The sequence below is a fragment of the Trachemys scripta genome, chromosome 1 (genome assembly GCF_013100865.1).
Source record: "Trachemys scripta elegans isolate TJP31775 chromosome 1, CAS_Tse_1.0, whole genome shotgun sequence".
Classification (NCBI taxonomy): domain Eukaryota; kingdom Metazoa; phylum Chordata; order Testudines; family Emydidae; genus Trachemys; species Trachemys scripta.
The window spans coordinates 238898454-238912659 of NC_048298.1; the positions used below are offsets into that span (position 1 = coordinate 238898454).

The window sequence follows — 14206 nt, forward strand, 5'->3', positions numbered from 1 at the left end:
GATTGTGGAAGGAATTCCTAATGAATTAGCTCAGCTGCCGACCCAACGTCCGTATCTGCGTACTTTCAAATAATTTGGGTATTTTTGTGAAGTGGAAGTTTACATTAGAATTTTCATATTAACATTTGCATTTGAGAAAACTACAACGGGGGGGGGGGGGGAACCCTTGATTGAAGTGATATTATTTCAACCATAACTTCATTTAAGATTTTTTCCCCTGTAAGTTTCCTTAGAGTTTTAAAATGTTTCAGGAGTTGCTCAGGAACATGAGTTCCTTCAGATCTGGCAAGCTTGGCAGGGATGGATCCTATTCTTTTCCAGACAGCCTCCTACACTCATACATTGTTTCCTCCCTCCTTTTCGCAATACCAGTTATTTTCTCCCCTACGTTTCTTTCCTTCTTGTGCTCCTTCTGCACTGTGTGGTTTTCTGCCTTCCATTCCTCTCCTAATGAGCACCCATATCTGGGCTATGCAAAATATATCACGCTCTGTAAAGCACTTGTCAGGCCAAACACAGCTTGACAAGTATTACTGGGGCCTTGCATGCTTTATAAAGCACGCAGTGTCATGCATGGTCATGTTAACATGATTACAGCCCCTCGGTTCTGTTCCCTTGCCCCCCTAAAAGGCACAAATAAAGATGCAACTACTTGACAAGAACACATATTTTGATAGTCTAAGCCAAGAAGTTTTGCAGATTAAAATAGACCAAAAAAGCATTAGTAATATTTCTGTGAATGAAAGGATTAATTCTTCAACCTCATCCTCAAAAATGCATTTGTGGTTTTAAGTTTGGGATAAATTGTACCAAAAAAAACCAAGTGTCAATCTTGGATTAAGACCTGACAATGTGAAGTTTCAGGTGGTCAGATCCTTACAGGGAGTGAGGGTAAAAATCAGATTTCTAATGGAAAGATACATTATTTCATAGATATGGTTGAAGCTAACACATAACACAACACAAGACGACCAAGTCATTTTTGCTACAGAAAACGTACATGCATTTAAATTCTCAGCCATAATATTGTATTAATAGTTTTGTCGGTTGAATTTTCTTCTTTTTAAGAATTGGAAACAAGAAAAAAAATTTCAGAGCATGATACCAGTGAATATATTCAAATCACATTTCTAAAAATTATAGTAATTCAGAGGCACATTGGTGCCATAAAATGTCCAAACTGCCTGGAGGCACTGGGATTAAGAAATAACAAAAGGAATCCAAGATGGTTGGAATCTAGTGGATATGGGTAAAATAGATTTGTCACTAGAGAATGGGAATGAAAGGCTTCAGATCTGTCACAGGGAACGATGGTGCAGGAGAATACAAGAGGTCAGTAAGATTATTTGAGTGTGTGCTTCTAACAATTAGCCCGTAGCATTAACACTCCAATTTTATTAGAGAGAAATTTGCTTACATGTTTGTGCAGAAACAAGGAAACATTAAACTACTACAACCTAGGGAAATGCAACCTAGATGCAGCTACTATAAGGTGGGTGCAAAATTGGTTGGAAAAACGTTCCCAGAGAGTAGTTATCAGTGGTTCACAGTCAGACTGGAAGAGCATAACGAGTGGAGTCCCACAGGGATCAGTTCTGGGTCCAGTTCTGTTCAATATCTTCATCAATGATTTAGATAATGGCATTGAGAGTACACTTATAAAGTTTACGGACAATAACAAGCTGGGAGGGGTTGCAAGTGCTTTGGAGGATAGGATTAAAATTCAAAATGATCTGGACAAACTGGAGAAATGGTCTGAAGTAAATAGGATGAAATTCAATAAGGACAAATGCAAAGTACTCCATTTAGGAAGGAACAATAAGTTGCACACATACAAAATGGGAAATGACTGCCTAGGAAGGAGTATTGCGGAAAGTGATCTGGGGATCATAGTGGACCACAAGCTAAATATGAGTTAACAATGTAACGCCGTTGCAAAAAAAGCAAACAATGGAAAACTTTAGCGCCTACAAGTCCACTCAGTCCTACTTCTTGTTCAGCCAATTGCTAAGACAAACAATGCTGCCTGCTTCCTATTTACAATGTTACCTGAAAATGAGAACAGGTGTAGCCAGCATTACAAGGTATTTAAATGCCAGATATGCTAAATATACTTATGCCCCTTCATGCTTCGGCCACCATTCCAGAGGAAATGCTTCCATGCTGATATTGCTCGTTAAAAAAAATAATGCGTTAATTAAATTTGTGACTCAACTACTTGGGGGAGAATTATACGTCTCCTGCTCTGTTTTACCCAAATTCTGCTATATATTTCATGTTATAGCAGTCTCGGATGATGACCCAGAACATGTTGTTCGTTTTAAGAACGCTTTCATCACAGATATGACAAAACGGAAAGAAGGTATCAATGTGAGATTTCTAAAGATAGGTTTAAGAATCTGAAGTGCCTTCCAAAATCTGAGAGGGACAAGGTGTAGAGTGCGCTTTCAGAAGTCTTAAAAGAGCAACACTCCAATGCGAAAATTACAGAACACGCACACCAGAATTAAATGTGCTTATGTTTACAAGACACAAACAGTGAATTATATTTATATTGAAAATGGTGGCAAGAGTAATTTTTTTGACAGTGAAGATTTAAGAATACCTGACTGGCACTAGAACTACAGCTGCTTGTTTGAAAAGGTAAAGATGAAGGGACCCAAACAAACTGTGTCATAAGGATAAATGGTCTTAAAAAAAATACTAGGTTAGTGAAGAGATCAGAACACCAAACGGAAGAGTCACAAGGAATTTTGCCAAGAGCTCTGACAAGAGAATTCTGGCAAAACAGGAGGCACCAGAAAAAAAAAAAGGGTATTCCAAAGAAATGCCCATCAATTGTTTCAAACTGTTGACATTCTGAAAATTAAACCAGATAGGCAAGTTGTTTTGCTTATGACAATTTACAGACATTAGTTTCTGAAAATAACCCCCAGAAATATCAGGGGTGCAGGTACAAATGTAGAAATCTAAAGGAGAGGCTTTATGATGCTGAAAAGGTACAAAGCAAGGATTGTATTCTGATTGGGCTGTGTCCTCTTTGCAAGGAGAGGAATTAGTCAATGGATTTTGCATCAAAATTGGATTAAAAGAGACTATCTTGCTGGAGAGAGAGAGAGATGAAAACAGAAGAAAAACCATGAGTGAAGGGATAGAAGTTAAGAAAGAGATAATGAAAGGACCAAGGAGGGTAGAGAGACAACCCAGTATAGGGAATGGATAGGGGAGAGCCTAGCAAAGCAAGGATGAGGAAGGAAATGCTATAGCTTTTTACAATATTTTATTCAGATTTAATCAGTTTTAAAATATTTTTCTAAAATTTTATTTTCCATATTGATGTAGTGCAGTGTTTCCCAAACTTGGGACGCCACTTGTTTAGGGAAAGCCCCTGGTGGGCCGGGCCGGTTAGTTTACCTGCCGTGTCTGCAGGTCCGGCCGATCATGGCTCCCATTGGCCGCGGTTCGCTGCTCCAGGCCAATGCGCAGCTTTCAGCAGCTCCCATTGGCCTGGAGCGGTGAACTGCGGCCAGTGGGAGCCGCGATTGGCCAGACCTGCTGACGCGGCAGGTAAACAAACAGGCCCGGCCCGCCAGGGGCTTTCCCTAAACAAGCGGCGTCCCAAGTTTGGGAAACACTGATGTAGCAAATACTGTGATCCTGAGCGCATTACATTTTTGTCTAATTTGTATTGCAAGTGGGAGGAGTGGGGGAGAGTTAAGCCTGATCCCTAAAAAAATACCCAGTGTTAGTTGTTACTTACTCTTAATTTTCGGCTTTGCTTTCTAACCAGTTTGCCATGCTGAATGAAATGAACAGGGCATTGGTTCATTGCATTGTCTGCTTTATGTCGAAGCCAATCTTCATAACCCTAGAAAACAGTGAAGTGAAATGGAATAAAGTTAAGGAAATGCAGCTAGCCACACTTTACATTGCAGTTGTAGATCAAAGCTTTCTTACAAAAAATAGTTAAAGAATTTTCCATTACAAGATGATAATTAAAAGTAAAGCATACCACTAAAATCTTCAATAGTTTATTATTTAGCAAATCAGATGTGCTTAAATAACATAAGTGAAGGTAATCTGATGGTGTGAGTAGAGTTCGTGAAAAAATGCAGAGCCACTTCTTGATCTCTGGTGAATAATGGGTAAACTCCAGCTCAACTTCCACCACTCCTTGCCCAAGTGCTCTGAGGGGTTTCTATAAGAGTGGCTGCTTAAGAGACATAGTGTGCAGAATGCATTTGGTAAGGTTGGGCTCAACATTAAGCGATTACAGGGCTGGAATGAACTACAGGTCTGTCACATTTTACGCACATTTAACACGCATGATTTCAGCTTTACGGTTGGCAAAAATAAAAATAAAAAAAGAGAGAAAAATAACCATTTTAATACTGTACTTGTAGTGCGGGCAATTTCGCCCGCCATTCAACTCAATGTAATTTTGACTTTACGCGGTTTTCACTTTATGTGCTAACCGCAGAACGGAACCCCCGCGTAAGATGAGACTCGCCTGTACAAACTGGGGAGTTTCCCTGTTGGTTTTCTGATTACACTGGACTATTATTTGGTGTACACAGTACACCAACCCTACAGAATAAGTTTTGAGACAGTGACCTTGCTGATGCTTATTTTGGTTGATGAATTATTCCACCAATTTATAAGGTTACATTAGAGAGGAACAAATACAAATATAGTTGAAGATCTCAGCAATACAATGATAACTCTGCTTTCAAATTTGTATAGCCATATTATAAAATTAAAAAAATTAGTTTTACTATTTTATTAGGTTTTTTTTTAAAATGAATGGATACTTTTTTTTGGAGGTGCAAGTTCCTCCTACTTCCCATCCTCCCCAAATCTCTCTTTCATTAATTCCATGGAAGCCCCTAATTTACACAAAGACCAGATGCTAGAACTGATATATAAACAGAGAGCCGACCTAAGCAGCTCTTTTGCCTGGAAATTCCTAGAAACAAGGCAATAGATGCCATATATCCAGGGGCAGAATTCAGCATATTGCTTATGATTAATGACAACTGGAAGATGCAACAACAGCTGCTAACAATATCAGTGACAGTTCACCCCACAGGTTTTCCGTTATTTTTATGAGAAAGGGTAACTTCAAGCTTATAAAGGATTTTCTATGGCTGTATTTATTTTTTTATTTTTAGAGATGCACCCATTACATGTGTGCAGGAGCATACACACAAATTAAAATGCAATTTGACATGTCAACCAAATATGAAAAGATAACTCCAAAATCCAACTGAAGACACAAATATACCCCAGCAATGGGAGGAATCAAAATGCTGCTGTTTTTAATTTCTTTAATAACTAATGAATGAGAAAAGCCCAGATGACCTTTACACCATGCCACTGAAAGTCATGGTCCACAGGCCATTGGACCAGCAGGAAAAGCAAATTCCAGAGTCTACGGCCATCAATTTAAGACATCCTGCCCTAGTCCTCAGAAATTCCAAATCAACTAATCTCAATTGTTGTGGTAAAGAAATACAGTAGAACCTCAGAGGTAAGAACACCAGAGTTATGAACTGACCGGTCAACCACACACCTCATTTGGAACCAGAAGTACGCAATCAGGCAGCAGCAGAGAGGAAAAAAAAGAGCAAATACAGTACAGTACTGTGTTAAATGTAAATTATTAAAAAATAAAGTTTAAAAAAAATATTTGACAAAATAAGGAAACTGTTTCTGTGCTTGTTTCATTTAAATTAAGATGGTGAAAAGCAGCATTTTTCTTCTATATAGTAAAGTTTCAAAGCTGTATTAAGTCAATGTTCAGTTGTAAACTTTTGAAAGAACAACCATAACGTTCTGTTCAGAGTTATGAATATTTCAGAGTTACGAACAACCTCCATTCCCAAGGTGTTCGTAACTCTGAGGTTCTACTGTAGGTGATTCCCCTGACACACACAGCCTAAAAAACAGTGGGTTTAAAGGCTGTGATTTCAAATCTCACTGGAATTCAATGCTTTTAGTTCCCTTAGGTATGTTTGAAACTCCTTGCCTAAGAGATCAATATCACCACTTTGAATTACACCCAGAAATGAATACGGAACCAGTATAGTCTTTGGAGCACTGCGTAACATGCTCCCAGCAGCTAACACGGGTATACAAGCAGCCCACCAAAGTCCACACCAGCTGTAGCTTCTGAGAGTAGTCACAAGGGGATACAAGTGTAGTTTTATGTGGAACACTTTGTAATAATCCAGTCTTTGTTTGATTGTTGTCAAACCACAACAACAGACTGTTAAAAATAATCCCTCAAATCTTAGAGTGGGAAAACCACCCGTAAAAACTAGCTGTTGTGCTTCCCACAACCATCTAGTGTCAGCAAATACTGAATTTGACTGCAAAGTTTAGTCAGTCATGCACTGTGAAGGAATGAAAATGCTGCTGTTTGTAATTTCTATTACAACTAATGAAAGAGAAATGTGTAGAATGAATATTCTCTGCATTCATCACTGCCAAATGACTTGAAACAACTACAGCGGTAGCCAGTTGTCCCAGTATGACACAATGGAAGTTACTTTCTTTCTAGGGACCAGAACTGGGGCAAGCCCAAATGGAGGCATGGAATATTGGAATAAAGAGGCCCCATTGCCACCCAAAAAGTTTTGAACTGAAGTCTGACATATTAATCTCTCTTGATGTCCTATAATCTTAACTTCTTTCTCTGAGCACAGAATACTTTTGTTTGAAGAAGTTAAGAAAAATAATAACCAGCTAATGTCTGTACAAAGAGTGTTGACTCCTGGCACTGAGCAGATAGCATCACACAATTTTGAGCAGTAAAATGTTAATACAAACAATTGTACCCTCTGTTGTATCACGTTAGATGGAATATATTGGACGAAAGAATTAAAGGTGTCAACATGATCCTGTCACTGTCCAATATTAAACAGTGTTAAACAAGGTTTGGTAGACAAAGATCTTAGCCTGCTTAGTACCATGGCAAACACACTACATTTTTTAACCTTTTAATAAAGATGCAGAAAACAGTTAAAGTTTTGAAATGTGAAGTATTAAGTAGGCTTTCATTTTAACATTTTTTGTTCTCTTTCCCTTTTGCTGGAGAAAGTTTTAAGACAGACACCCCACCAAAACACACCATCCCCGTCTGACAGTGTCTTGGAGGTATTAAAGTGGTAATAACGGCCATTTTGGCGGAAAGAGAAGAAGTTAGTTGATGTGGTCTGGAGGTGGTGGTGGTGGTGGTGTTAAAGTCTGATTCTGTTTCTTAGAAGACAAAACAAAAACACACACTCAAAAGGGGAGAGAAAAGAACAATAAAGACAGAAAATGCAGGCTTCTGTCTGGTGTTGACTCTTACTTGCACCTCACTACTGAAAAAACAAAAGCATGGCATATTGTCTTATTAGCTACTCCAAGACTTGGCAAACTTGTACCAGGGCTGTTTAGGGCATTGCTGGTCACAGGGTTATAGCAGTGCCGTAAAATACAGTTTTGACCAGCTAACCCAGACTCTTATTAGATAGAAGAAAGAGGGAGGATAGGAAAGAGAAGAAATAAGGTAGGGAAGGGGAAAAAACCACAATGTGGGGAGAGGCAGAAGACAAAGTCTCACATCCCAGGTGATGGCCGGGATTTAGTCAGTCTCGATGGAAGGGGTGATGTGATTTGGGTCCCTCTCTCTGGCCTGATCTGGTCAGGACTTCTCCCAGGGTCAAGATAAAGGCCCAACTGTGTTACAGTGGATCTTGAGGTCTCAGGAAATGGAGTAGGTGACAGCCATGATAGTATAGCTCACTCCTTTCCTGATCTTCTCTCTCTTAGTCAGTGGTTGTTGGCAGCCCACTTTCGCTAATTCTCCTCCAAATCTTTCTGAGGACCCCAAAAGGTAGTGATGGGTGAAACAGCTCTTCCCTTCACTATTTTATCCACCAATTAGGCCTAATTTCCTATACACTAATTCTGGTTAAATTGATTTCTGGGCCAACATTTTCCTTGTTTACCAGATATGATTTTAACACAGTCCTTTTTGTTCGGACTAATTCAGACGGTCTCCCTTTCCCACCTTTTCCCAGCAACATATGTTGTTCTAGGTTATTGTGACATTTTATGAACTTTCAAACACCTTTCACATTTGAACTCACAATAAGGGTAAATTTATACGCCCAATTATCACAGCACTTCTTTACTCTCTTCCCCCTCTATATTGTATGAATGAAACTGTTGGTGTCCTGATCAATGGCAGAATGCAGACTGGAGTCTGAATGGGAACAGGTTGAGCCAGTGTAACTGAAGATATGAAATTCTTACACAGTTAAGTCATAGCATACAGCATATATTCTGTGTGGGGTCCCCCACTGATTTTATTGGGATTCTACACAGGTGTACCAATCCACTCTAGCAAAGAGCATTGCAGTACTTGGTCACAGAGTTACAAACTGCTGTAATCCACTCTCTATGGTAATATTAATTTAAAATCTACAAAAGAGAAAGGAAGGCTGACACAGTTCCATACTATTATAGTATTATTTTATTTAGATTAGGGGAACCTTTATTAAGATCTTCCAAGCTACATTGATATGGGAAGTACTGACTTACTTGAATTTTATTATTTTAGTTTTTATAGATAATTTTTAAATATATTTAAAGCATTATTATATAGTATACTCAATCATTTGTAAGATCCATTAAGTCTCGTTATAAACTGTTAATAGTTTAAGTAAAAATTAATGTGATTCAAATACTTAAAAAGTCCATCTTGTGGCTACTGTATAGACGTTGTCTATACGTATCACAACAACTGTAGGTTGGAAATTTCCTCACAGATAAGAGCAATAATTTTATTCTATAACCTACTGCTACAATTCTTCCTCCGCATATTTTCAATTTTTTGAATAGGTAGGTAGATAAATATTTAGGAACAAAAAGAAACAAACATCTGGATACTTTTTATAAATACAATTGTATAAACTATTCTTCGGAGCACAGTTACACAAAGTACAAATTAATATTACAAAATAATTTTGAAAGTTCTGTTGAATAAATGAAAGCCAGCATCATTTAACAACCAATAAAATTCTACTTAAAACAGAGGCAAATAAAAAGTAAAGCCTTCAAAGTAAAGAAAAGATAACCCTGCCCTTGAATCCCCAAGAACAAACAAAAGTAACATTGGCAGTTAATAAAAAAAAGGAAAAATAAAACAAATTTACATTTTCATACAATCTTCAGTTTTACTCCCCCATCTCCCCCCCAAAAGAAACTCTCACCTGTTTGATAGCTGTTACAGTGATGACAAAGAAAAGCGGAAGTCCACTTGTTACTGGACTGGTTGGTGTATCAATAATTAACTGTAACACAAAGAATAATCATACCATTTCCTGAATATAGTTTTGTGAATTTAATGCAATTATTTTCCAAGCATGAAATTTATATTAGGCTTTTTAAAAAGCTCACAGTGCAACTATACACAAAGCAACTTATTATTAAAAAAAAGAAAGTAAGTGCAATAAGAAATCAAGGTTATTTCTATTGACAATACCACTCCCTGACACCATCTGTAATTGCAAATACATGAATTGGTGGATAGGCTTATATGATCTTGCACTCTGTCAAAATGGAGGTTGCTTACTGTAACTGGAGATTCTTTGAGATATGTGGTCCCTATCTGTATTCCACACATGAGTATGCATGTGTGCCATGTGCTCAAGTCTGGAAATTCTTCAAAGCAGTGTCAATTGACCTGCACTTGTGCAGTAGCTCTCCTTGCGCTTCCAACCAAGGAATGAAAGGCAGTGTGGGTCAACGCCTCTCCAGTTCCTCTTTTTACTGCAATCCAACCAGATCTGAAGCAGAAGGGATGGAGGATGGAAAGCAGTGACTACAGATGCAGCCATAGGAAAGGCAGCACTACAAGCATCTCTGTGACACCTTCTCACACCCTCCTCCAGACTGAACACTGCTTGCCAGTCACCCATGTGTGGAATACACATAGGGACCATCACTCAGAGAAGAAATGGAGGTTACTTACTGTAACTGAATATTCTTTGAGGTGTGTGGTCCCTATCTACATTTCACACATGGGTGACTGGCAAGCAGTGTTCAGACTAGAGAAGGGTGCAGGGAAGGTGGCAGCACAATTGCTTGTAGTTATGCCCTTCCTACAGCTGCATCTGCAATTGCTGCTTGGTCTAGAGTGTAATGTGTTATGAACATGTCAACAGAACTCCAAGATGATGCCCTGCAAATGTCCTGCAGTAGAACGTCAGATAGGGATGCCATGGAGCCAGCATGTGCTTGCATGGAGAGATCTGTAATACCCCCTGGAGGGGAATATTTGCTATTTTGTAGCATTCTAAGATGCATTCCAAAACCCACTTAGAAATCCTCTGGGAGGATATGGCTTGCCCATGCAATCTTTCTGCTATGGCAATAGAGTCTCAGAGATTTTCTAATTGGTTTGATTCTTTGCAGGCAGAATGCCAATTGAGCCTAATGTTGAGGGAGTGAAGTCTCTTATCTTAGGAAGAAGCATGGGGTTTTGAGAAAAATTATAGGTGATGGTGTTGTCCGATTGATGTGGAACTCAAACAATGTTGGGGAAGAAATTTGGGGTATAACCTAAGGGAAACCTTCTCTTTGTGAAACATTTTGTATAGGGAGGATCTGCCATAATGGCTCCTAGCTCCCCAATCCTTCTGGGGGAAGTGATGGTCACTAAGAATGCCACCTTCATGGATTGGGGTGGTTCATAGCACAAGTTGCCGTAGGTCAGAAGTGTGGATCTTTAAATGTCGACAAGACAAGGTTAATGTCCCATTGAGCCATAGATTTAATGACCAGTGGAAAGATCCTAATCAGCCCTTCATAAATCATACAGTCGCAGGGTGAGCAAAGACAGAATGTTCTTCTAACGGAGGGAAGAAAGCACTAATCACTGCTAAGTGTACCCAAAGCAAACTAAGGGCTAGACCTGCAGTCTTTATGGAGAGGAGATAGTATAAGATAACTGGAATGCTCACGGTATTTAGCGAAAGTTGGTGGAGGTGTACCCAGGCTGAAAAGTGTCTCCATTTAGCTAGATAACTAGCTTGTAGAGAATCCTTTCTACTTCGGTTAAGGATTTCCTAAACTGGGGTGGTGCATGAGCATTCTATTTCTGACGCCCATCCAAACACCAGGCCCGTGAGGTGGAGTGATCCCAGATTGGGATGCTTGATTTTCCCCCCTGTCAAGGGTTAGGAGATCTGCAAAAGGGAGGATCCTGATGGACGTGTATGGACATAGTTAGAAGTTCTATGAACCAGGATAGTCTGGGCCAGCAGGAGGAGAATGGATCTTCCCTACGACTTGCGATAGTAGGGGGATGGAAAGAAAGGTGTATCTGAGGCTGCCCATCCAGGAGATCATCACCCTGGGAATCACAACCCATCGGTCCCCTGGAACAATAGAGGGGGAAGTTTTCTGTTCATCTGGGAGTACCCCATTACCTAAATATCTTGGTTAGGACTGTGTTGTGGATCTGCCATTCATGGTCTGCTTAGTTTGTTTGCTAGGGAGTTATTAACACCCGGGAGGTATGTGGCCTGTATCATAATGTGGTTTCTGAAACACCACTTCCAAAGTCTGACTGCTTCCAGGCACAGAGGACAAGATCTTAATCCTCTGTTCATATACCCCACCATGAGTACGCTGTCCAACATTATCTGTACATGGAGCAAGCATATGAAGGGAAAGAAGGCCTTTAACACAAGGCAGATTGCCCTCAGGTCCAGTAAGAACAGAAGAATGGCCATACTGGGTCAGACCAAAGGTCCATCCAGCCCAGTATCCGGTCTATCGCCAGTGTCCAATGCCAGGTGTCCCAGAGGGAGTGAACCTAACAGGTAATGATCAAGTGATCTCTCTCCTGCCATCCATCTCCACCCTCTGACAAACAGAGGCTAGGGACACCATTCCTTACCCATCCTGGCTAATAGCCATTAATGGACTTAACCTCCATGAATTTATCCAGTTCTCTTTTAAACCCTGTTACAGTCCTAGCCTTCATAACCTTCTCAGGCAAGGAGTTCCACAGGTTGACTGTGCGCTGTGTGAAGAACTTCCTTTTATTTGTTTTAAACCTGCTGCCCATTAATTTCATTTGGTGGCCCCTAGTTCTTATATTATGGGAACAAGTAAATAACTTTTCCTTATTCACTTTCTCCACACCCCTCATGATTTCATATACCTCTATCATATCCCCCCTTACTCTCCTCTTTTCCAAGCTGAAAAGTCCTAGCCTCTTTAATCTCTCCTCATATGGGACCCGTTCCAAACCCCTAATCATTTTAGTTGCCCTTCTCTGAACCTTTTCTAATGCCAGTATATCTTTTTTGAGATGAGGAGACCACATCTGTACGCAGTATTCAAGATGTAGGCATACCATGGATTTATATAAGGGCAATAAGATATTCTCCGTCTTATTCTCTATCCCCTTTTTAATGATTCCTAACATCCTGTTTGCTTTTTTGACTGCCGCTGCACACTGCATGGACGTCTTCAGAGAAGTATCCACAATGACTTCAAGATCTCTTTCCTGATTAGTTGTAGCTAAATTAGCCCCCATCATATTGTATGTACAGTTGGGGTTATTTTTTCCAATGTGCATTACTTTACATTTATCCACATTAAATTTTATTTGCCATTTTGTTGTCCAATCACTTTTTTGAAGTTCTTTACCGTCTGCTTTGGTCTTAACTATCTTGAGCAATTCAGTATCATCTGCAAACTGTGCCCCCTCACTGTTTACCCCTTTCTCCAGATCATTTAGGAATAAGTTGAATAGGATTGGTCCTAGGACTGACCCTTGGGAAACACCACTAGTTACCCCTCTCCATTCTGAAAATTTACCATTTATTCCTACCCTTTGTTCCCTATCTTTTAACCAGTTCTCAATTCACGAAAGGATCTTCCCTCTTATCCCATGACAACTTACGTAAGTTAAGAGCCTTTGGTGAGGGACCTTGTCAAAAGCTTTCTGGAAATCTAAGTATACTATGTCCACTGGATCCCCCTGGTCCACGTTTGTTGACCCCTTCAAAGAACTCTAATAGATTAATAAGACATGATTTCCCTTTACAGAAACCATGTTGACTTTTGCCCAACAAGTTATGTTCTTCTATGTGTCTGACAATTTTATTCTTTACTAATGTTTCAACTAATTTGCCCGGTACTGATGTTAGACTTACCGGTCTGTAATTGCCGGGATCACCTCTAGAACTCTTTTAAAATATTGGTGTTACATTAGCTATCTTCTAGTCATTGGGTACAGAAGCTGATTTAAAGGACAGGTTACAAACCATAGTTAATAGTTCTGCAATTTCACATTTGAGTTCTTTCAGAACTCTTGGGTGAATGCCATCTGGTCCCAGTGACTTGTTACTGTTAAATTTATCAATTAATTCCCAAACCTCCTCTAGTGACACTTCAATTTGTGACAATTCCTCAGATTTGTCACCCACAAAGGACGGCTCAGGTTTGGGAATCTCCCTAACACCCTCAGCCGTGAAGACTGAAGCAAAGAATTAATTTAGTTTCTCCACAATGACTTTATCGTCTTTAAGTGCTCCTTTTGTATCTTGATCGTCGAGGGGGCCCTACTGGTTGTTTAGTAGGCTTTCTGCTTCTGATGTACTTAAAAAACATTTTGTTATTACCTTTTGAGTTTTGGGCTAGCTGTTCTTCAAACTCCTTTTGGGCTTTTCTTATTACATTTTTACACTTAATTTGGCAGTGTTTATGCTCCTTTCTATTTATCTCACTGGGATTTGACTTCCACTTTTTAAAAAATGTCTTTATCTCTCACTGCTTCTTTTACATGGTTAAGCCACAGTGGCTCTTTTTTAGTTCTTCTGCTGTGTTTTTTAATTTGGGCCTCTATTATGGTGTCTTTGAAAAGTGTCCATGCAGCTTGCAGGGATTTCACTCTAGTCACTGTACCTTTTAATTTCTGTTTAACTAACCTCCTCATTTTTGCATAGTTCCCCTTTCTGAAATTAAATGCCACAGTGTTGTTGGGCTGTTGAGGTGTTCTTCCCACCACAGGAATGTTAAATGTTATTATATTATGGTCACTATTTCCAAGAGGTCCTGTTACAGTTACCTCTTGGACCAGATCCTGCGTTCCACTCAGGACTAAATTGAGATTTGCCTCTCCCCTTGTGGGTTCCTG

General features: G+C 39.6%; 1 protein-coding gene across 5 annotated transcripts in view; it reads right to left on the reverse strand.

The window, feature by feature from the left end:
• The window catches only part of ATP11A (ATPase phospholipid transporting 11A), a 239391-nt gene that overhangs the window by 94215 nt on the left and 130970 nt on the right, over window positions 1-14206 (reverse strand). For all 5 annotated transcript variants that reach the window (XM_034758138.1, XM_034758139.1, XM_034758140.1 and 2 more), the window contains exons 4-5: window positions 9264-9344; window positions 3761-3868 (exon numbers count right to left, since the gene is read on the reverse strand). In XM_034758138.1, coding sequence (XP_034614029.1) covers window positions 3761-3868; window positions 9264-9344 — 189 coding nt within the window. The remainder of the gene's footprint in view (window positions 1-3760; window positions 3869-9263; window positions 9345-14206) is intronic.